At 44.6% G+C, this 22,992-nt stretch overlaps 1 protein-coding gene and 1 long non-coding RNA gene across 3 annotated transcripts in view; one reads left to right on the plus strand and one right to left on the minus strand.

Moving 5' to 3' along the window:
- Positions 1-13,362, minus strand: part of LOC144579567 (uncharacterized) — an 87,803-nt gene extending 74,441 nt beyond the window's left edge. The window contains exons 1-2 of one of the 2 annotated variants that reach the window (XR_013527448.1): positions 13,136-13,362; positions 12,780-12,944 (exon numbers count right to left, since the gene is read on the minus strand). This is a non-coding gene — a long non-coding RNA (uncharacterized LOC144579567). Of the gene's footprint in view, positions 1-12,779; positions 12,999-13,135 lie in introns of those variants that run through there. The other variant, XR_013527447.1, reaches the window with a different exon arrangement.
- BHLHE40 (basic helix-loop-helix family member e40) lies at positions 12,425-18,128 on the plus strand. Its single transcript, XM_002758587.6, has 5 exons — positions 12,425-12,783; positions 12,951-13,020; positions 13,285-13,392; positions 14,333-14,456; positions 15,773-18,128. Exons 1-5 carry the CDS (start codon positions 12,704-12,706, stop codon positions 16,627-16,629), a joined length of 1,239 nt encoding a protein of 412 aa, XP_002758633.1. The 5' UTR covers positions 12,425-12,703; the 3' UTR covers positions 16,630-18,128.
- Positions 18,129-22,992: the final 4,864 nt, after the last annotated feature.

Here is a 22,992-nt window from a genome sequence, read left to right on the forward strand (position 1 = left end):
AGATGGGGAATTTCAAAAAAGTGGTGGAAACTAGAAAAAAAGAACCATATGGAAATGCTAAAAATGAAAAACACAATATCAAAAATAAATTCATTAGTAGCAGCTTAGTAGCAGACTCAACAGCAGAGGAAACTGAGCATCTGACAGTATTTGGGTTAATTTCAAACAACCCAACATATGTGCAAATGGAATCCCAAAAATAAGAGAACAGGAACAGCATGGCAGAAGAAATCATTAAAGCTTTATTGGTCAAGACTTACCAAAATTGATTAAAGATATCAACTCACAGAACCAAGAAGTTCCACATCCATGTTGTGTGTCAGGGGAGGGTTGGGGGGTGGGAGGAGAACCAAGAACCTTAACACACCCACAAGGAGAATAAATATGGAAAAAGCAGCACCTAAACAAATCATAGCCAAACTGCTGAAAAGCAGGGATAAGTGGTAAATCTGGAAAGCAATCAAAGGGGAAAAAAGACATAAATATAAGGGAATAATGATACAAATAACAGATGACTTTTCACTGGAATCAATGAAGACCAGAGACAATAGAACATTTTTAAGGGGCTGAAAGAAAAACACTGTCAAACTAGAATTCTACACCCTTCATTTTAAATATACATATTTAAAAATGAAGAGAAAATAAAGTCATTTTCAGACAGGTAAAAAATGGGAAAATTCATCTCCAGTGGACCCATGCTACAGGAAAAGCTGACGTAAGTTTTTCAGACTGAACAGAAAAAAATAGCAGAAGGAAACCCAGATCTGTAGGAAGAATTTAATACTCCCAGAAAGGGTTTTAAAAAATGGACAGAGCCAGGCATGGTGGCTCACACCTGTAATCCCAATGTTTTGGGATGCCAAGGTAAGCGGATCACTTGAGGTCACGAGTTCAAGACCAGTCTGATCAATACGGTGAAACTCCATCTCTACTAAAAATTAGCTGCACATGGTGATGTGTACCTGTAATCCCAGCTATCCAGGCAATTAAGGCAGGAGAATCACTTGAACCCAGGAGGCGGAGTTTTCAGTGAGCTGAGATCATGCCACTGCACTCCAGCCTGGGTGACAGAAAGAGACTCCATCTAAAAAAAAAAAAAGGCTAGGCTCAGTGGCTCACACCTGTAACCCCAACACTTTGGTGATCTGAGGTCAGGAGTTTGAGACCAGTCTGACCAACATGGAGTAACCTGTCTCTACTAAAAATACAAAAATTAGCCAGGCATGGTAGCGCATGCCTGTAATCCCAGCCACTCGGGAAGCTGAGGCAGGAGACTCACTTGAACCTGGCAGACAGAGGTTGTGATGAGCTGTGATTGTGCCGCTGCACTCCAGCCTGGGCAACAAGAGTAAAACTTCATCTCAAAAAAAAAAAAAGATAAATGTTAACGGCCTTTTACAAAGAAATAGTTTTACATCTCCATGTCAATTTGTCTATGTGTGTGAATATAATATTTGAAAAGATAACTGACTGTTTAAATAAAAAAATCCAACATATTGTGAGGTTTATTACATATTTGAAAATAGAGTAAAATGTCAGATAATAAGAGCATAACGGGTTGGTGGGGGAAGAAATGGAATTATACTGTTGTAAAGTTCTTGCACTATCTGTGAAGTTGTACAATATTTTTTTAGTATTCTATTTGACAGTAAATGCAGAGAATATTCTAGAGCAGTGGTTCTCAAAGTGTAGTTACCAGATATATATCACCAGCATTCTCTGAGAACTTACTAGAAATCCATATTTTTTAGCAAGATCATGGACTTACTAAACAAGGAGCTGAATATGGCCCAGAAATATATGTTTTAATAAAAGCACTAGGTGTTTCTAATGTACATAAAGTTTAAAAACTGCTGCTCTAAAACAAACAAAAAAAAAGACAAAACAAAACAAAAGAACCACTGCTCTAGAACAGCCACTCAGAAACCATGAAGAAACATAGCTAAAAACAAGAGATAAAATAGAATGATTAAAAAATGCAATATGGGGTCAGATGTGGCTCATGCCTGCAATCACAGCACTTTGGAAGGCTGAGGTGGGCAGATCACTTGAGGCCAGGAGTTTGACACCAGCCTGGCCAACACAGTGAAACCCCATCTCTAATACAAATAGGAAAAATTAGCTGGGGGTGGTGGCGCATACCTGTAATCCCAGTTACTGGGGAGGCTGAGGCATGTGAACTGCTTGAAACTGGGAGGTGGAGGTTGCAGTGAGGAGAGACTGTGCCACTGCATTCCAGCCTAGATGACAGTGAGACTCTGTCTCAAAAAAAAAAAAAGCAGTATGGGCTGGGTACCGTGGCTCACATCTGCAATCCCAAGACCTTGGGAAGCTGAGGTGGGAGTATCACTTGAGTTCAGGAGTTCAACATCAGCCTGGGCAACATAGCTCAAGTCCATTTCAAAAACACACACAAAACAATTAATTAAAAAGAATGCAGTATACCAAAAATGAGGCAAGAAAGGAGAAACAGAAACAAAGAATAAAAGGGATAAGTAGAAAATAGATACCAAGATGAGAGAATTAACTCAGATTAGTAATTATATTGAATATAAACATATTCAACACTTCAATTAAAAGGCAGAGATTGTCAGATTGATATAAAAGCAAGATCCAACAATATGCTATCGACAAATACAAAATTATAAGGACATAGTTTAAGGCCAGGTACAGTGGCTCGTGTCTGTTATCTCAGCACTTTGAGGTCAAGGCAGGAGAACTGTTTGAGGCCAGGAGTTTGAGACCAGCCTAGGCAACATAGCAAGACCCCCATTTCTACAAAAAAATTAAAAATTAGACAGGAGTGATGAGACCTGCCTGAAGACCCACTACTTGTGAGGCTGAGGCAGGAAGATTGCTTGAGGCCAGGAGTTCAAGGTTACAGTGAGCTGTGACCTCACCACTGCACTCCAGCTTGGGCAACAGAGTGAGATGCTGTCTCTAAAAGGCAAAATAAAAGAAATACAATATAAAAAGACATAGTTTGAAAGCATAAGGGTAGATAAAATATACTGCGCAAACATTAAGTATAAAAAAGCAGGTGTGGTTATATTAAGATAGACTTCAAAAATATTTATATCACTAGAGATATAGAGGAAAATATTAATGATAAAAGAAAACTCATTGAGAGGATCTATCAATCATGTGTATGCAATTAAGAATAGAGTTTCAAAATGCAAAGGCAAAATTTGACAGAAATGGACAAACTGGCTGGGTGTGGTGGCTCACACTATAATCCCAGTACTTTGGGAGGCTGAGGTGGGAGAATCCTACTTGACGCGAGGAGTTCAAGACCAGCCTGAGCAATACAGTGAGACTCTGTCTCTATAAAACATAAAAAGACATTAACTGTGAATGGTGGTACATGCCTGTAGTCCCAACTATCTGGGAGACTGAGGTGGCAGGATTGCTTGAGCCTCGGAGTCTCATGTTACAGTGAGCTATAATTGCACCACTGCACCCCAGGTTAGGTGATAGAGTGAGATCCTGTCTCAAAAAAAAAAAAAAAGGGACAAATCTATAATCATAGTTGGAGTGATTTTAAAACTCTTGTCTCAGTAATTGATAGGACAAATAGATAAAAGATCAATAGAGATATACATTTGAGCAACACTGTCAACCAACCTGACAACTGATTTTATAAAATATTATACTAAACAAATGTAAAATACACATTTGTTTGTATTTGAACCCACATAAAACATTCATTAAGATGGACTATATGCTAGGCAATGAAAGACATTTTAATAACTGTTAAAAATTAAAATCTGGCTGGGCGTGGTAGCTCACATCTGTAATCCCAGCACTTGGGGAGGCTGAAGCAGGGGGATTGCTTGAGTCCAGGAGTTCAAGACCAGCCTGAGGAATATAATGAGATCCCATTTCTACAAAAAAACAACAAAATTAGCTGGGCACAGTATCACGTGCCTGTAGTCCCAGCCACTTGGAAGTCTGAGGCCATGACTGTACCACCACACTCAGCCTAGGCAACAAGTGAGACCCTGTCTGAACAATAAAAACAAAAAATTAAAATCTAATAGAGTATATCTTCTGACCAAATAGTAATAAATTAGAAATCAATAATTAAAAATACCTGGCACTACACACCTATTTAAACAGCTAAAATTAAAAATAATGACAATACAAAATGCTAGTAGGAATGCAGAGAAACTAGATCTCTCATGCATTGCAAGTGGGAATATAAAATGGCAGAGCTATGCTGGCAAATAGTTTATCAGTCTCTTAAAACCTACATTATAAAATGACCCAGTAATGGCATCCTGGGCATTTATCTCAGAGAAAAGAAAACCTATATGCACACAAAAATGTGTAAATAAATCTTCATAGCAGGTTTGTTTGTAGTAGCTCAAAATCAGAACAATTCAAATGTCCTTCAGTGGGTAAGTAAACAAATTATGGCACATCCATATCATGGAATACTACTCAATGATAAAAGAGAAACTTACTATTGATACATAAAACCACTTGGATAAATCTCAAGAGAATTATAACTGAGTGAAACAAAGTCCATCTCAAAGGTTATATACTATGGGATTCTATTTACATAACATTCTTAAAATTTTTTAGTATTTATTTTTAATTTTTAAATATAGAGGCAGAGTCTGTATGTCACCCAGGTGGGTGTCAAACTCCTGGCATCAAGTGAGCCTCCTGCCTTGACCTCCCAAAGAGCTGAGATTATAGGCATAAGCCACCATGCTTGGCCTGTATAACATTGGGGGAAACTGAGTGAAGGTACCTAGAAATTCTCTGCATGATGTTTGTAATTTCTTGTGATATTATTATTATTATTATTATTTGAGACAGGGTCCAGCTCTGTCACCCAGCTTGGAGTGTGGTGGCATGATCTCAGCTCACTGCAACTTCTGCCTCCTGGGCTCAAGTGATCCTCTCACTTCGCCTCCTGAGTAGCTGGGACTATAAGTGCATGCTACCACACCTGGCTAATTTTTAAAATTTTTTTAGATACAGGGTTTTACCATGTTGTCTAGGCTGTTCTCAAACTCCTGAGCTCAAGCAATCCATCCACCATGGCCTCCCAAAGTGCTAGGATTGCAGACATGAGCCACAGTACCCAGCCAATAATTATTTAAAAAAAAAAAATAAAAAGTTACCTGGAAAATTCATAAATATTTGGAAATTAAGCAGCACTCTTCTAAATGACTTATAAATCAATGAAAAATTACAAAAAACATTAGAATACATTTTCACTTAAACGATAAGGAAAATAAACATACCAAACATTACAGGATGCCATGAAAAATTTTTAGTTTTAAACGCCCTATTAAAAGTAAGTAACAAGAAGAAAGGTTTAAAATAACATTACCTTGCATCACAAGAAACTAGGAAAAGTCAAGCAAATTAAATCCAAAATAGGCAGAAAAAAGGAAAAAAATGACAGAGAAAATTAGTGAAATACAAAATGAACAAACAATAGAGAAAATCAGTAATATTAAAATTTAGATCTTTGTAAAGTTTAATGAAATTGATAGGTGCCTTAGCAAGATAATCAAGAAAAATACATAAACAAAAATTTTCAAAAGGAGTGAAAAGGGGTTTATCACTACTGACTGTATAAACATTGAAATAGATAAAACATTCTATCCATATATTGTCAAACTTAAGGGAAACAGACAAATTTCTTGAAAAGCACAAATGAATAAAACTAATGAATGAAGAAATTAAAAACTACATAGCCTAATACCTGTAAATAAAATTATATTCATAGTAAAAAATACTTTCCCCCAAAGAAAACTTCAGGCTCAGGTGGCTTCTCCATTTAAGGAAGAAATAGTACCAACCCTACACAAGCTTCTTCAGAAAAGAAGTAATACTTCCAGATTTGTTTTATGAGACCAGCATTATCCTGATAAAGTATTAAGGCAAAAAATTTTTTGAAAGATCAGAAAAGAAGTAAAGCTGTCATTATTCACAAGCAACATGTCTATGTATGTGAAGAACCCTACCAAAAATACTACTCAAACTAATAAATGAATTTAGCAAGGTTGTAGATTCAGAAATTGACTGTATTTCTATATACACTAAATAAACAATTGGGAAATGTTTTTAAATTTACAGACATATCAAAAAATATGAAATAGCTAGGAACAGATCCAACAAAAGATGTGTAAGACCTCTCCACAGAAAACTGCAAATATTGCTGAAAGAAATGAAGAAGACATAAAAAAATGGAAAGCTATACCATATTCATCGATAAGAAGGCATAATATTGTTTAAATGTTCATTTTTCCTAAGCTCATCTATTTGATGCAATTCCTATAGAAATCCTAGCAAGCTTCTTGGAAGAAAGAAAAAAGCTGAATCTAAAATCTAAAATGTATATGATAATGCAAAGAACCTAAAATATTCAAAACAATCTTTTTTTTTTTTTGAGATGGTCTCACTCTGTCACTGAGGCTGGAGTGCAGTGGCACCATCTTGGCTCACTGCAGCCTTCACCTCCTGGGTTCAAGCGATTCTCCTGCCTCAGTCTTCTGAGTAGCTGGGATTACAGGCACCCGCCACCATTCCTGGCTAATTTTTGTATTTTTAGTAGAGACAGGGTTTCACCATATTGGCCAGGCTGGTCTTGAACTCCTGACCTCATGTGATCTGCCCATCTCCACCTCCCAAAGAGCTGGTATTACAGATGTGAGCCGCCATGCCTGGCCAAAACAGTCTTTAAAAAGAACAAAGTTGGAGGATTTACACGATCCAATTTCAAGATTTTTATAAAGCTCCAGTAATCAAGAAAGTGTGGTATTGGCGAAACCTAGACAAACAGACCAATGTAACAAAATAGAAAGTATATAAATAGAACCACACATATATGGTTGATTGGTTTTCAACGAAGTGGTGAAGTCAATCCAATTGTGAAGGGAAAGTCTCTTTAAGTATTGCTGAAACATAAAACTAAATCTTGACTCTTCTTTCACTCCATAAACAAAAATTATTTCGAGATAGAGCACAGACCTAAATAGAAAAATCTTATCTGTAAAGTTTCTAAAGAAAAATATAATATCTTTCTGACTTGAGTCATGCAAAATTTTGTGATAAAGACCCCCACACACAAGCTATAAAAGAAAATATCAATAAGTTGGATTCTATCAAAACTAAAAATTCTATTCATAAAGGACATCATTAATAAAATCATGTTTCTGACAAAGCACTTGTAATCAGAATATATAAAAAACTCCTAAAAGTCAAGCCATATAATGGCAAGGTTGCAGGATACAAGGTCAATATAGAAAATGGGATTGTATTTCTATATACAACAATTAAAAAGGTAAGTAATCCAATTTAAAAACTAAGCAAAAGATGTGGACAAATACTTCAGAAAATAAGATTTACCAATGACCAATAAGCACATGAAAAAGTGCTCAACTTCATTAGTTATCAGGGAAATGCGAATTAAAATGATAATATTATTTCATACCCATTAGAATGGCTAAAATTTAAAAATCTGTCTATCTTAAATGTTGGTGAGGATATGGAGGAGCTGGAATTCTCACATATTGTTAGTGGTTTTGTAAAAGGGTAACACTTCTTTGGCGATCTGTTTGGCAATTTATAATAAAGTTCACATATATTTAATCTGTGACCCAAGAATTCTACTCCTAATATTTATGCAGCATAAATGAGAACATATGTTCTCAAAAAGACTTACATAGCGGCCCCATACTGGAAGCAACCCGAATATCCATTAACAGGGAACTAGATAAACTATGCTATATATGCACAATTGAAATACAAAATTCAAATGCATGTGACAATGTGGCAGGATCTCAAAACTATATTGACAGAAACTTTACTTCAAAGAGTACATTCATTTATCTGAATCTCAATAATGGACAAAGTTAACCTATAGTGATAGAAATCAGAAAATAATTGTGCGGGTTGGGGGATTGGTTGGAAAAAGATATAAAGAAGCTTTCTGGGATGACAAAAGTGTTTTGTATCTTGTGTGGGAGTGGCTACATAGATATACATTTACAAAAAATCATGCACCAAATATTTAAGATCTGTATTTTATGTTTACCTCTCAATTAAAGATTAAATGCTGTTATTTTTCGAAAATGAGAAGGGTAGTTATAAACAGGGAACAAAGGTAGGAATTAACAGATGTCTTCCTGAATGCAAACCTCTATACCATTAAATCCATCCAGGATCAGCAGTTTTATTTAACATTTTTAACTGATTTGGAAGATCTTCAAGTGTGCAGATGCCACTGATGTCTTTCTGGTGAGGCCAAGCCAAAATTACAACACTATCCCTATAGTAAGGCAAGTTTTTAAATTTCAGGTCATGCTCCATTGGCGGGTGGTGAAATCAACTTAGTATGTCAATACCTAAATATTTTTCTTTTAATAAAACAGATGAGACTAAACTAGAAAATATCAGAATGTAGCCAGGCATGGTGGCTCATGCCCATAATCCCATCACTTTGGGAGTCTGAGACAGGTAGATAATGAGGTCAAGAGATCGAGCTCATCCTCGCCAACATAGTGTAACCCCATCTCTACTAAAAATACAAAAATTAGCCAGGCCTGGTGAAGCACACCTGTAGTCCCAGATACCAAGGAGGCTGAGGCAGGAGAATCACTTGAAGCCGGGAGGTGGAGGTAGAGGTTGCAGTGAGCCGAGATTGTGCCAGTGCACTCCAGTCTGGTGACAAAGCAAGACTCCGTCTTAAATATACATATATCTCAGAATGCATATAACAAGAGGGAAGTATTGTTCTGTGAAATGTTTGCCTGAAATGCATTGGATTGACTTCTAAGTGGCTTATTTATTTTTTAAGAGAGCAATGGTTAGGAGTACAACAGAGAGGGTAGTGGTCACTTATTGCTATAGCCCAACCAAGCCTTGGCTGCCCTATGCTTAAATTTACTTAAGATGTATATAAACACACACGTGTGTGTATTGAGACATGACGTAAAATGTATCTCTTACTGTGAGCTGAGATAAAAATTTTTGAGGCTTCATAAGCAGATAAAAAGTGATATCTGATCAAGCAAGTTGTGGGGATGTATAGGAGAGCTTGGGGCTCTAAATTCTTGCACAGGAAGGGCTCAGGAGTTTCTATACGTAGTAACAGCATAGACTGATCCAACGCACAGTGTAAGGACACCAAGATGCTGTCCCAATAGGAAAGAAAGAAAAGAAAGATCCCCTGTTTTTATTGCACAAAATTATGTTCTCTCCCCACTTAGAAGAGACAAAGCAGCAGGGATGGCTAGAAAATGGCAGGATTACCCAGTGCATCTGCTCAGTGCCACATTGCACAACTCCAGAGGGTGCTCTCACACAGACTGCAACGTGAATAGCTTCCCCTATTCACGTTGTATGGTTGAGCAGTGCACAACCCATACAACCCTACCAGGCAACCATAAGCAAAGTGATTAAGAGCACAAGCTTTGGAGTACAACAGACCTGGGGCTTTTGTCAGATTGAATCCCAGACTATAGAAACTGAGGCAGGTTATTTAGCCTCCTTGAGCCTCAATTTTCCAGAAAGAATATGTCATACGTCCCTAGGGCCTTTTTCAGGGTCTGGCATTGAATAACAATAAATATGAGTTAATACTAGTACCTGCCTATACCATGGTAGTGAGCAGCAAAGAAATTAGCATATGAAAGGTGTTTAATAACTACAAAAGATGACAGTCTGAAATAGTAACATTCTCCAGGATGGAAAGATAGATGTTTTGTTCAAACTATTATTTTTTTAAAAGCTGTAAGCTATGAAGAGAATAGATATTTTTAAAATCCTGATACAGTGGAACTCTGGTAGGATGGGAACAGTTATTGAAGTTTGAGAGTACATTTGGAACAAATAAAAAGTAGGAAATGCAAACATTTTGTTATTTAAAGTTGCACGGCAGGTAAGGGCAAAATACATTGATAAACTCAAAGAAGTTTAAGAATGATATTGTCATGAGCCATGAGCCAAAAGCTGCAACGTTTGGGCTCACTCCTGCCATGGGGTGGGAAGTGACAGCCGAGGGGCTATATATCTTTCCTCTCCCAGTGCTTATTTCCTGGTGGAACCGTGGTTTTGACGCAGACAGGACAAGCCTTCCTCCTTACTAAAGTCACACAATGAAGCAAGTCGCCCAAGACTGAAAGCACGTTTCCAGGGCGGACTCCGGGCCCCGCCTTTGGCCAGCAAAAGTACATTCTGGCAGGGAGGGATCTCTAAGCCCCGAAGTGAGGTCATGCCAGTTAGCAGTTAGAAAAGAGGCATTTCTCACACTTGCTAATGAGTTTGACGCTTGTGAAATATAAACAGGAAGTGGGAGCTCTCCAAGGCGACCTGAAGGAAATGCACTCCCAGTTTGGTCAACTTGTGAATCCCAGTTCTCTAGGTCATCGAGGACATTGCCAGTTAAGACTGATCCCCCAACTGCACCCGAGGCTACTCTTCACCCAGTCTCAGCTGTGGCCCCATTTTTTTCAATCCTTCCCACAGCCAGGTCACTCAGCAGCGGGGTGACTGACCCGAAGCGCACTGGGAAAGGCTTACAGTCATCTCTCAACTCCCCGAACTTGCAGGGCAGGGGAGCACAGAGGTCAGTGAAATCCCCAGCCAGGCCTTATTTTAGTCATGAGTTTCCACTCGCTCCCTCCTCTGACTGTATCGGGGCTGCTCACGCCGAGGGATTGGAGTTTCAGCTGTTTTCCCTGCTCCCGGCTGAGTTAGAAGGTCACAGAGCCCGGACTTTTCCGGGGGAGGTGGGTGGGGCCCTCCGGCAGCCTAAGTGAGATGGCAAAGATCTGGGCCGCTGGAGGAGGTCTTTCCGCCCCGAGCTCGGGGCTTTAGGTTGGCTTCTCCACACTTCTCTACCCAGGCATCTTGGTTAGCATCAAATTAAAAACAAAACACAAAGCAGCACAAGTTGTTTGTTTTTTTTCCCCTCTGTCAGCCAGTGGCCTCGATACAATTTTCCCAGGACTGCCTTTGCTTCATTGCTCAATTTATCCTCTTCCTAGAGGATAAATTCAAGGGCAAGGTCCATGTAGGATTCACACATAAGCACAGCGCCTAGCACAGAGTAAGGGGCTCATTAAACATGTGTCGACTGCATGAATCCTAAGATTTCACCGTAACCAGTGTTTTTTTTTCTTGTCTCTCTCATCCCTCCTGCCCCGGGTGCTGACCGCAAACAGCGCCGCCGAAGTTCCTAACAGACAGGGAGAAGGCGGATCCCGGCTGGCGCACCACGTCCCCGGGGTCTCAGTCCCCGGGTCCACGCAGAGGGGCTCGCGGTCCGCCGTGCTGCGGCCTGAGCCCCGGCCACGTGAAGCGTCACGCCCTGCGCTGCTGCAGGGCAGGCGCCGCCGCCGCGGTTGTGTAACGCTGCAGCCGGAGGGGAGGCGACCCGGGCGCCTCTGCTCTGGAGGGGGCAGAGGAGGGAGGGAACGCCGGGCACCGCGCCCGGTATCTTTCTGTGCTTGACTGGCCTGGAGGAAGGGGGTGACATTGGGGCACCCAGGGGGCTGCGCAACCGGGTGCCCGCCTGCCCGCAGGCTGTGCCTGGGAGCGGAGCTACAGGGGAGCGAGGGGTCCTCGGCTCACACCCTTGGCGGTCAGGTGCGCGCGGCGTGCTCGGCGGCAGCCTCAGCTGCCCCTTCGCTTGGCTGCCGGCCCGCTTCCCATGGGGTGACATCCGCCCCGCCCCTCAGTCCCTCCCCAAGGCGGGCAATTCCTGGACACAAGGGTGAGCGGTGGGGGCAGGGAAGCCAGGACGGAAAGAAACCCCAGCCTCTGGGTAAGGCTGGGGGGCCGGGCGACTCCCTCCGCTGCGCGCCGCTTCCTCCAAGCGGGCCGGGCGGGGGAGGAGGAAGAGGGCTGGGCTGGAGCTAGCAAGGGGATATTCCTCTCCCGGCTTGAGTCAGACGCGGGCGGATCCGTCCTCCCCCGTTCCCTCCCAGGAGACGGGAACTTACTTCATTTCCCTGGGGCAGGTTCGCCCACGTTACCAACTCTCCCCCTCCCCCAATTCCCCGGTGCCTTCCAGCTTCCGCGCCCCCCACCCAGCTGGGCAGGACCCAGGTCGCGCTGCCACCTCCTCTTCGGGGAAAGACGGCCGCAGCCGCAGACACCTGGGGGCTGGGGCTGGGGGTGGGGGCTCCCTAGCAGCCGCCGGAGCGTTGTCCAACACGTGAGACTCATGTGATGAAGCCGGGGGAGGGCGGGCAGGTCGCTCCTTCCCTCCCCGGCAGTGGCCAGACGTGCCTGGAGTCACAGGGTAGAACACGTAGCTCCAACCCACCCACTCGCTCCCATTTAACCCAGCCCGCAGCCTCTCCATTACTCCTCGGCTTGTCCCCCCCAACCCCCCTACTCCGCCCTAACCTCCCCCCCCCCGGTCCCTCCCGCCTCCCCGCCCGCTCCACTTCTCATTCACTGGGCTCGCACGGCGCAGACCGCGCAGGGAGCACACACCGCCAGTCTGTGCGCTGAGTTGGAGCCAGAGGCCGCGGGGACACCGGGCTATGCACGCCCCCAACTGAAGCTCCATCTCAAAGCCGAAGATTCCAGCAGCCCAGGGGATTTCAAAGATCTCAGACTCAAAGGAACATCTGCGGAGACACCCCCGAAGCCCGCTCCAGGACAGTCCTCATCTGAGACGCTCCACTAGTGCAGACAAGAGCGCGCAGTGGCCCCGGCTCGTCGCGCAATGGAGCGGATCCCCAGCGCGCAACCACCCCCAGCCTGCCTGCCCAAAGCACCGGGACTGGAGCACGGAGACCTACCAGGGTAAGTTGGCACTCCTTGGTCCCTTCAAGCCTCAGCTCCAGCCCCATGTTATGAGCCACTCTCAACTTGGAGCAGCTCCGGGCACACCGCGGGGGGGTTCTTGCCCGGCCGGACACCTGCAGCCTTGCGCACGCAGTCACGACCCTTCCTGGTCTCTCTTCCTGCAGGATGGATTTTGCTCACATGTACCAAGTGTATAAGTCAAGGCGGGGAATAAAGCGGAGCGAGGACAGCAAGGTAAGGAAGTGCACCCCTGGGAACCCCGCTCTCAGCCCCTCGCGCGCGCTGAGTTTCCAAGAAAAGTTTTCTCGCTTTGAGACTGGCGAGGGGATGCAGGGTGTGGGCTCGGTACCTCTACTGAGTGACTTGGAAAAGAAAGGGCAGATGATGGTTCTGGGTGCTACTCTGCTCCTCTGACGGAGTCTTGCTGCGGGGCTGGGAGAAGGATAGCCTTCTTATCCCCTTCCCCAGGCGCCCACCGCCTCCCCGTGCGTCTTGCAGGAGACCTACAAATTGCCGCACCGGCTCATCGAGAAAAAGAGACGTGACCGGATTAACGAGTGCATCGCCCAGCTGAAGGATCTCCTACCCGAACATCTCAAACTTACAGTAAGTGAGAAGCTGGCCCGTTTCCAACCCAGCTCCTTTGCCCAGAGGGCGGGCGGGGGTCACTCGCCGCCTGCAGGTTCCGCAAGGAACTGCAGACCAGACGGGCGGATCGGAGCTAGCGGGTGGCTCTGTGGTAGGGTTCCCCCCTCCCCAGTCCTGGCGTTTTCTGGTAGATTCATGCAAATGAAGCGAGAACCTCTCGGACCTCTCCAAGTTGGCTCCAACACCAGCTGGCCTTCCTTTTCAAGAGTTTAACTTCTGGTGATTTTCAGGATTCTCTAGTTTTTCTCAGTTAAAAGACTACGCCAAGCAAAACGCACGTTTTATTTACCCCTTCCCCTCCACCACTCCCCCCCACTTTTTTTCTTGTTGTTAAATAAGGGGACTTGCTTTGGCGTGTCCTTTTTTACGGCTGTCCTTTCTTGACAGTAGCCCTCGGCTACTTGGCAGCCTTTGGTTGGGGAAATGGAAAAAAAAAATTGTATTTCGGGAGGAGCAAAAAAGCCTGGATGAGCTGGAAGTTCTGAAAGGGTGTAAGGAAAGAAGTAGGGGAAGCCTCTTGGCTGCCAGACATAATAGAGGTCTCTCTCTGAGTTGACACCACTGCGGGGAAATGTTATCTCTGGATTCCCCTGGGTTAAGGTCAGCAGAGGCTGCTGGAGAAATTTATCTGTCAAAGCATTTTCCTGAGGTAGTTGCAGCTACCAAAATGCCTCCAAAGATAGATGACACCGTTTTTTAAATTCTTTAATTAAAGAATTAAAGACTTGAGTGTGTTTATCTGTCTTTTTAAAAGCATGATCTACAAACTTAAAACAGCCAACTGGGAAAGACTATTCCACTTTTTTGTTTCTATTAGAGACATTTCTCATTGCTAATAAATGTCCCAAAGGTGGGACTTCTCTGACCTCACAGCTGACTAAGGCTCTTTTCCTTCCAGACTTTGGGTCACCTGGAAAAAGCAGTGGTTCTTGAACTTACCTTGAAGCATGTGAAAGCACTAACAAACCTAATTGATCAGCAGCAGCAGAAAATCATTGCCCTGCAGAGCGGCTTACAAGCTGGTGAGTGCTGATTCTGACTATCTTCTCTTTATGAGTTTGAGCACAAATAGAGAGCCCGTGGGCTCAACATCTGATGTAAGAAACATGACTGCAACAAATTGCTTATGCACGTTCATTGGGGGAGATGCAGTTTTATCTTTCCTAAAAGGTCAGACTTTTCATTTGAAATGCTGTGTGCCACGTGGCATGAATACATATTAGTAAAATGATAAGATATTCCTGTGGCATTTTGGCTTGAGAATCTCTTGGTTCTGGGAGATTTCCCTATTCCCTTTTAAAATGCCAAGGCACCTATAATTTGCATTGTGGGTGTTTTACAGTTGGTCTTCTTAGCCCTCTGTCATTGGAGAAGAGATCGTGGGTATGCCCCAGTGTTTTCCTGGGTCTTTGCTTCCTTGTTACTTGGTGTGTGGTGTGATGCTGGCAGGATACAGCAGGAGTTTTTCCTGCATTTCATGTGGTTCCCTGAATAGCCACTAGGTATCTTGGTGAATTGCACAATCTAGCGAAACCACTGAAGTTTCATCATTCGTTTCTACTGACTTCCAGAGAATCAGAGTCACCTTCTAACCTTCTAGTCTGACTCTTTTCAAATAATACTGTACAGACTGGGGGGAATTATTCTACCCACTCCCTCATTTCATTCTTTTCTCTCTTCTTCTCAAAGTCTCATATGAAAATTGCAAAATCCCAGCAAATGCTTCTGCCAGTTTCCTCATTAAAAATAGGAAGATGGTCATACCTAATGTCTTGAGGATCATGGATAGAATATATGGAAAAAAGATAGAAATAGAGAGCCTAATTAAAGATCACAGCATGACTGCAACTTTTACAAGTCATTAAAAATAAGTTTACTTTAGGTGATATTGTACCTTCATTCTTTTCCTCATTTTGTGACTGTCCGGCCTCTGCCCATTTTGCCATGGTGCAATGTTATATGCATTGACTCTTAGGTTTATATCAGAAGGTTCTCTGCTGCCTCACTTACATGGAAAACTCACAAACAACCTATACATTCCAAAACAGGGAAAACAGCCCATCTCTATTAATTACAGTCCATTTCCATGATGAAGTATTATGCAGCCACTAAAAAATCATATTTTATCTGAGTGTTAGCATATGGATTATTTTAATTCTTTATACTTTCCAGTGTAATTCTTCTCTGAGCATATTATTTTTGGAGTTAAGAACACAGGTCAGTAATGCAATTTTTTTTTTTTAATGAAAACGAAAGCCCCCTGGTGTTCGGGGCATAGGTATCCAGGTGTATCACAGGGCCTTCTGAAATGTCTTTCTTCGGATATGTGTTTCCCCAGGTGAGCTGTCAGGGAGAAATGTCGAAACAGGTCAAGAGATGTTCTGCTCAGGCTTCCAGACATGTGCCCGGGAGGTGCTTCAGTATCTGGCCAAGCATGAGAACACTCGGGACCTGAAGTCTTCTCAGCTTGTTACCCACCTCCACCGCGTGGTCTCAGAGCTGCTTCAGGGTGGTACCTCCAGGAAGCCATCAGACCCAGCTCCCAAAGTGATGGACTTCAAGGAGAAACCCAGCTCTCTGGCCAAAGGCTCGGAAGGTCCTGGGAAAAACTGTGTCCCAGTCATCCAGCGGACTTTTGCTCACTCAAGTGGGGAGCAGAGCGGCAGTGACACGGACACAGACAGTGGCTATGGAGGAGAATCTGAGAAGGGCGACTTGCGCAGTGAGCAGCCGTGCTTCAAAAGCGACCACGGACGCAGGTTCACCATGGGAGAAAGAGTCAGCGCAATTAAGCAAGAATCCGAAGAACCACCCACAAAAAAGAACCGGATGCAGCTTTCAGATGATGAAGGCCATTTCACTAGCAGTGACCTGATCAGCTCCCCGTTCCTGGGCCCACACCCACACCAGCCTCCTTTCTGCCTGCCCTTCTACTTGATCCCACCTTCAGCGACTGCCTACCTGCCCATGCTGGAGAAGTGCTGGTATCCCACCTCGGTGCCAGTGCTATACCCAGGCCTCAACGCCTCTGCCGCAGCCCTCTCTAGCTTCATGAACCCAGACAAGATCTCGGCTCCCTTGCTCATGCCCCAGAGACTCCCTTCTCCCTTGCCAGCTCATCCGTCCGTCGACTCTTCTGTCTTGCTCCAAGCTCTGAAGCAGATCCCCCCTTTAAACTTAGAAACCAAAGACTGAACTCTCTAGGGGATCCAGCTGCTTTGCTTTCCTTCCTCACTACTTCCTAAAAAACAAAAAAGTTTTTGTGAATGCTGCAAGATTGTTCCATTGTGTATACTGAGATCATCTGAGGCATGGAGAGAAGATTCAGGGTGTGTGTGTGTGTGTGTGTGTGCGCACGCGCGTGTGTGTGTCTCCACACGCGTGCGAGTGTGCACGTGTGCCAGCGTGTTGGTATAGGACAATAAAGCTCCTTTTGGCATAGGAAAGTCACGAAGGATTGCTTGACATCAGGAGACTTTCGAGGGGAGGATTGTAGCAGACTTTTGGGCTTTTCTCCACCCAGAGAATAGCCCCCTTTGATACACATCAGCTGGGTTTTCAAAAGCTTCAAAGTCTTAGTCTCTGAGTCACTCTTCAGTTTGGGAGCTGGGTCTGTGGCTTTGAGCAAAAGGTACTTTCAAAAGAGGGCTTTCCAGAGCACAGCTTCCAACCAGCTGTTAGGACCCCACCCTTATCCCTTTATTGTCGACGTGACTCACCAGACGACCGGGAGAGAGCAGTCAGACCGAGCTTTCTGCTAACACGGTGAGGTAGCAGGCACTGGCGTAGCACGGCAGTGGTTTGGGGAGGTTTCCGCAGGTCTGCTCCCCACCCATGCCTCCGACGAAACGGAGAATGTAGTTCCCTACTCAGGCTTTCGTAGTGATTAGCTTACTAAGGAACTGAAAATGGCCCCCTTGTACAAGCTGAGCTGCCCGGGAGGGAGGAGTTCCCTGGGCTTCTGGCACCTGTTTCTAGGTCTAACCATTAGTACTTGCTGTTCAGGGAACCAAACCAAGGTCTGAGAGATGTAGACACACCAAGCAAGCACCCCAAAGTGCACAAAGCTGAGTAACACACTGCTCCCTTCAAGCAGAACTAGACTTGGTTTTCAGTTCTGTCCTAAAACTCCTTTTAACCAAGCTTAGCTTCTCAAAGGCCTAACCGAGCCTTGGCACCACCGGATCGTTTCTGTAGGCTAATTCCTCTTGCCCAACGGCATATGGAGTGTCCTTGTTGCTAAAAAGGATCTGTCTCCTTCAAAGAAGTTTTATTTTTGGTCCAGAGTATTTGTGTTCCCGACGTGTCCAGCTAGCCCGGCAGCAGCTTTTCAAAATGCACTATATGCCTGATCGCTGATCGTGTTTTTTTCTTTTCCTGTTTTTATTTCGGTATAAAGTCATTGCCTTTATTTGTAAAGCTGTTATAAATATATATTATATAAATATATTAAAAAGGAAAATGTTTCAGATGTTTATTTGTATAATTTACTTGATCCACACAGTGAGAAAAAAATGAATGTATTTCTGTTTTTGAAGAGAAGAATAACTTTTTTTCTCTAGGGAGAGGTACAGTGTTTATATTTTGGAGCCTTCCTGAAAGTGTAAAATTGTAAATATTTTTATCTATGAGTAAATGTTAAGTAGTTGTTTTAAGATACTTAATAAAATAATTCTTTTCCTGTGGAAGAGAAAGATGGTCTGATTTTTTTTTAAATAACTCAATTGGTGTGATGTGGCTGACTCCCATGCCCTTTTTTCTTGGCTGAAGCAAACCAGTTAATCTCAGTGTAATTTCATTCAGCTTTTTATGTGCTTTATATTCAACCAGAAGAAACTTAGTCAACTTGGCAGGTAAATATTGGTTTAATTTTTTTTTAACCCTTACCAGGGGTTCACGATCATCCTCTCCCTCTTTCCAGAGTTTAGTTAAAAGCATATTTCCCCCCGCCTGCTTTTGTCGTGGTTCTTGGAACTTGACAGAAAACCAAGGTATGCTACTGTGGGCCGCAGCGTCTGGGGAGCTCACTGGAGGGAGAGGCACATTGAGAAAAGATTTACTGGATTATTATGCAATACCAATGGAGGGGGATAGTACCTCTTTGCCAAAGCAGTCTAGCTTTTTCAAGTCTAGCAAGGTCTAATGGATTTGCCATGTCCTGTCTTATTCCTGCTGGAGGCAACGTTCCGTAATTATTTTCTACATCCTTCCTGGACTTCCTCTCCGGTGTGTTTGTGCGTGAATGAATATTGGTGTTCCTTCGAAAAGTGCTCTAATAAAAAAAAATTCCATGGGAAGAGTGGGAAATGACCCAGTCATGTAATTTCGCCTCTCTCCTTTGCCTTGATTTGCAACATTCCTGTGGGATACTCCCTCTCAGAGGTGTCCTGATGGCCAGCACCTTGCTCAGCACGCTCCAGCTCCCAAAGCATCCCAACCTTCCAGAACCCCCTGGTGGTCTGCAGCACAGCAGGGAAGCTGCCCCTAGGGATTTCTCAGCCAGGCAGAAGTTCCACCTGACCATGAGGACTGTTGGCTTCACTGCCACCTTCCCTGTTTCCTGAAGGGCCAGCAGGTGAAAGCGAACATTTTCTCTTGCTTGTGCTAGATGCATGCGGAATGCGCATAACTGTCCCCAGGCCACACAGTGTTGTGCAAGGAGCCGGGACCAGGAGTTGGAGGCCTGGCATCAATAGCTAGTGGTCTGTCACCTCCCTCTCTATGCCTGCTCTTGACTAGTTCTGAGCCCTTCTCACAAGTCCTATAGCAGGCAGATGGCAAATTCTGTAAGCCAAACACCCCAATTGCTTTATGAGTTACTAGCCTTTTTTGGAAAAAGCCCAACAAATGGAACTTATCCTGGTGATAGAGCTGGGGGTTGAAATCAAGACCAAACTCTGTTTGCATGACCCTCTCTTTTTCCTAGGCCACTGCAGGAGGAGTAGCTATGGGGAAAGAAGGAAGTGGTTGGAGCAACCTGAACTAAATAAAAAGATTTGAGGGTTCCACACACAGTCAACCCAGAATCCCCCTATATGGGAACCTGCCCCTGACAGCCCCTAAAGTTGCAGCTGTTCCTCCACTTGATTTTCTGCTTCCAGTTCGTCCTTAACCTTGCTTCTAGCCCAGTTTTAGCAGCACCCAAGTGCTCTCAGAGCGGGGTACGGGGGAGGGGCGTGCACCCCAGCCTAATGCCTACTGCGGACAAAGAGGATCTCTGTTTAAAACGCGGGGTATGTGAGTGCCAGGGGGTGAAGCACTGGCTCCGGGGCCAAGGAGAGGTGGCAATAGGCATGGGAGCGGACGCTGGGGATCTGGCCGCCTTCAGACAGGGCGTGATCCGCCGGGCCTGCCGGGATGGTCTCACCCAGCGCTGACCTGCCTCGCCTGTTGACACAACGTCACGTTTCCGACTGCAGCCCTTTCATGTGCGGCCCGCGGCTAAAAGCGGCTGCCGGTTCCTGGAAGCAGACGTGCCTGGCACCGCGTCAGCAGAAACCTGATCCCCGGGGAAGCTTGGCAAGGCCTCGGGATCGCTGGGCCCCCAGAAATAGGGCCTGGCAGCAGGCGGGACGCCCCCCCTCGCGCCCAGCAGGAGGGAATCCGAGCACTCACCCCACAGGGCTGGGAGGGAGGGCTGGGTGGAGTAGGAAGCTGGATTTAGGCAGAGCACAGAGACTAGAGCTTAATTAACTAGAAACTAGAAACTTCCCACGGGTCATTGATCACGAATGCACGTCAAACAATCTAGAAGTATCATTATGGGTACTATTACAATTCACGTTTTGTAGATGAATAAAAGCAGGCTCAGAGAGGTGAGGTAACTAGCCCAAGGTCACACAGCTTCTGAGGGGCTAAAGCTTTTGTAGGGTGGTGGATCTGCTGGTTCGTGGATCTCTTAATTGGATCCAAGAGGAAGGCTTTCACAGAGCCAAGTTGTTAATGACTATAATAATACAAATATGGATATTTAGTATTAATAATTACAGCAAACATGTTTGTGGCATTTACTATTTGCCAGGCACTCTGCAAAGTGCTCTACATACAATAACAATTTTCACAGCAAGTCCACGAAGTAGGTAAATTAGTGTACAGTTAATAAACTGTAGGCACAGAGAGGTTAAGTAACTTACTCAAAGTCACACAGCTCCAGTGATGAATTGTAATTTAAACCTAGGAAATTTGGCTGCAAAGTTTATGTGTTTAACTATAAAACCATACTGCCCTTCTAGCTAAGTTAATAACAGTAAAAGCAGTAATAATTACAATTATTACTCTCCTGTTTTGAGTACTTTCTTTGTGCCAGGTATTAACCACTTCCTGTGAATCGCCTCTACTGCTTATAGCATCTGTGAAGGGTAGATATTAACATACTCCTTTAAGTAAAAAAATTTTAAACATGCTCATTTTACAGATGAGAAAACTGGAATTCAAAGGAAGGAAATGCCTCATCTGAGGTGACACATCACAGAAGGGACAAAGCCATTCCTTTCTCTGGTATGGAACTGCTTCTACACTGAGCTCCCGTGATGTTGGGCTTTGATACGTATTATCTCATTTAATCCTCAAAATAGTCCTGCAGAATAGGTACTATGATGCTCAGCTGGTGGATGAGATAATCAAGCTCAGAATAAAGTTATTTGCCCAAGTCTTGATTTGTTCCTTACCAATGTCCCCACACACCGTCCCACAGCAAAGAATGGGCCCATCCTCTGGCTAGAGAAATTAACCCAGCAGGACAATCACAGAATATGGGGAGGGGGAGCCTATAGGTTGACTGTGCTGAGAACCAGAATCTAAGCTTGAAGAAGCTATATCAAAGTATTTTGGGCTGGGCACAGTAGCTCATGCCTGTATGTAATCTCACCATTTTGGGAGGCCTAGGTGGGAGGATCACTTGAGGCTGGCAGTTTGAGACCAGCCTGGGCAACATGGTAAAACCCTATCTAAACAAAAAATACAAAAATTAGCCAGGCATAGTGGTGCATGCCTGTAGTCCCAGCTACTTGGTAGGCTGAGGTGGGAGAATCACTTGAGCTCAGGAGGTAGAGGTTGCAGTGAGCTGTGATTGTGCCACTGAGCTCTAGCCAGGGTGGCAGAGAGAGACCCTATCTCAAAAAAAAAAAAGTATTCTGTCTGCAGGGAAGGGGAGAGATTCCTTTTCTGGTGTCTCTCCTAAGGTTAGGAAAGGTGCAGGCCCAGGGGACTAGCAAGGTATGAACCAGCAGGGGCAGGGCAATTCTGCTGGAGGGAGGCACGCTGAGACCGCATTCCAAGTTCTCTCTCTGGAAGGGAGCCTCTGCGGGCTTAAAGACCAGGCCACTGCAGCTCCTGTCCCTCTCAGATTTCTTTGGCCCACCCACACCCTGGCCTGTCTCTCCCCTTTGGCCACCACCCAGTACTTGGCTGGTGAGGGGTACTCAAGAGGCTGCCTCGTTTTGTGGAATGGGGCCAGGATCTCAGGTTAGAGAGGAGCATGTATTTTGTTTCCACATGGTTTCATCTGAAGACTGTGTGTTAACGGGATCGGCGTGTTCTCCTGAGACCCAGCATTCCCTGAGGTGTCTGCCACGTGTCAGGGAAGGAGGGAGGGAAGGCCCCAGCTTTCTCACCCTTCATCAGCGGGAGCAGCTCTCTTTTTCTGTCTTACTACTGTAATCGTTTGTCTGAACAAGAGTTCTATTGCTGAAAAGACATCACAAACCAGTTTGGAAGGCCACAAATGATAGCCCCCTCCTCAGGCACTGCCTTCACCTCACTCGCCTCTTTCTCTAGGATCCAGAGGGAGGCTGAGGCCATTCAAAGCCACCCCGACACACACCCCACCCAGCACCACCCCCTGTTTATCCCCAGCCATCTGTTTGGCCTGACAACCACAGCAGAACATGAGCCGGGTGAAGCCTCTCCCATTGGTCATGGAAGCCACTGACATGCTCGTCTAGAGGCTGGGCCATCCAGTCTTGTGATGTGGCTGGATTCAGGCCCAGAAGGTTTCTTCCACTATAGATGGGGCCCTCCCTTCCCTGGGGATTCTCAGCAAAGATGCAGAGGTGGGACATGAGGGTGTCACAAGGCTGCTGGGTAGGGGGGCCAGCCTCAGGCTAGGACCAAAGGAAGTGGGGCAGCCAGCCTCTGTTCACCCTAAGTCCTGGCCCTGTTCTCCCACACCCGCACCTACCTCTGAGGAGGCAAAGGGGAAGAAACTTGTGCTTATTTGTTTGAAGAGCAAATATGTTTTTTTGTAACCGAATTATGGATGGGGGTGTGGGGGTGGGAATTATGCAAGGACCTCAGGGGAATTCAAGCAGGGGGAAAAAGGAGGGAAAAACCACTCTCTTTCCTGATGGGGGGAAAAAAACCTGTTTCTTAAAGTTTTAAATAAAATAATATTTTGTATCTCTTTTACTGCGGAGAATTTAAAACATATTCAAAAATAGAAATAACAATAGACATTTCTCCAGCGAAGATATACAAATGGCCAACAAGTGCATGAAAGTATGTTCAACATCATGAGTCATCAGGGAGATGCAAATCAAAACCACAGTGAGATACCACTTC

This window comes from Callithrix jacchus, chromosome 15 (assembly GCF_049354715.1).
Source record: "Callithrix jacchus isolate 240 chromosome 15, calJac240_pri, whole genome shotgun sequence".
NCBI classification, from domain to species: domain Eukaryota; kingdom Metazoa; phylum Chordata; class Mammalia; order Primates; family Cebidae; genus Callithrix; species Callithrix jacchus.

What these genes read in the sequence shown, in the direction of transcription:
- BHLHE40 (XM_002758587.6), top strand. Translation starts at nt 12,704, where the DNA reads ATGGAGCGGATCCCCAGCGCGCAACCACCCCCAGCCTGCCTGCCCAAA. An exon ending in CCGAACATCTCAAACTTACA is followed by an intron (nt 13,393 to 14,332) that starts GTAAGTGAGAAG and finishes TTTTCCTTCCAG; the next exon opens with ACTTTGGGTCACCTGGAAAA. An exon ending in GCAGAGCGGCTTACAAGCTG is followed by an intron (nt 14,457 to 15,772) that starts GTGAGTGCTGAT and finishes GTGTTTCCCCAG; the next exon opens with GTGAGCTGTCAGGGAGAAAT.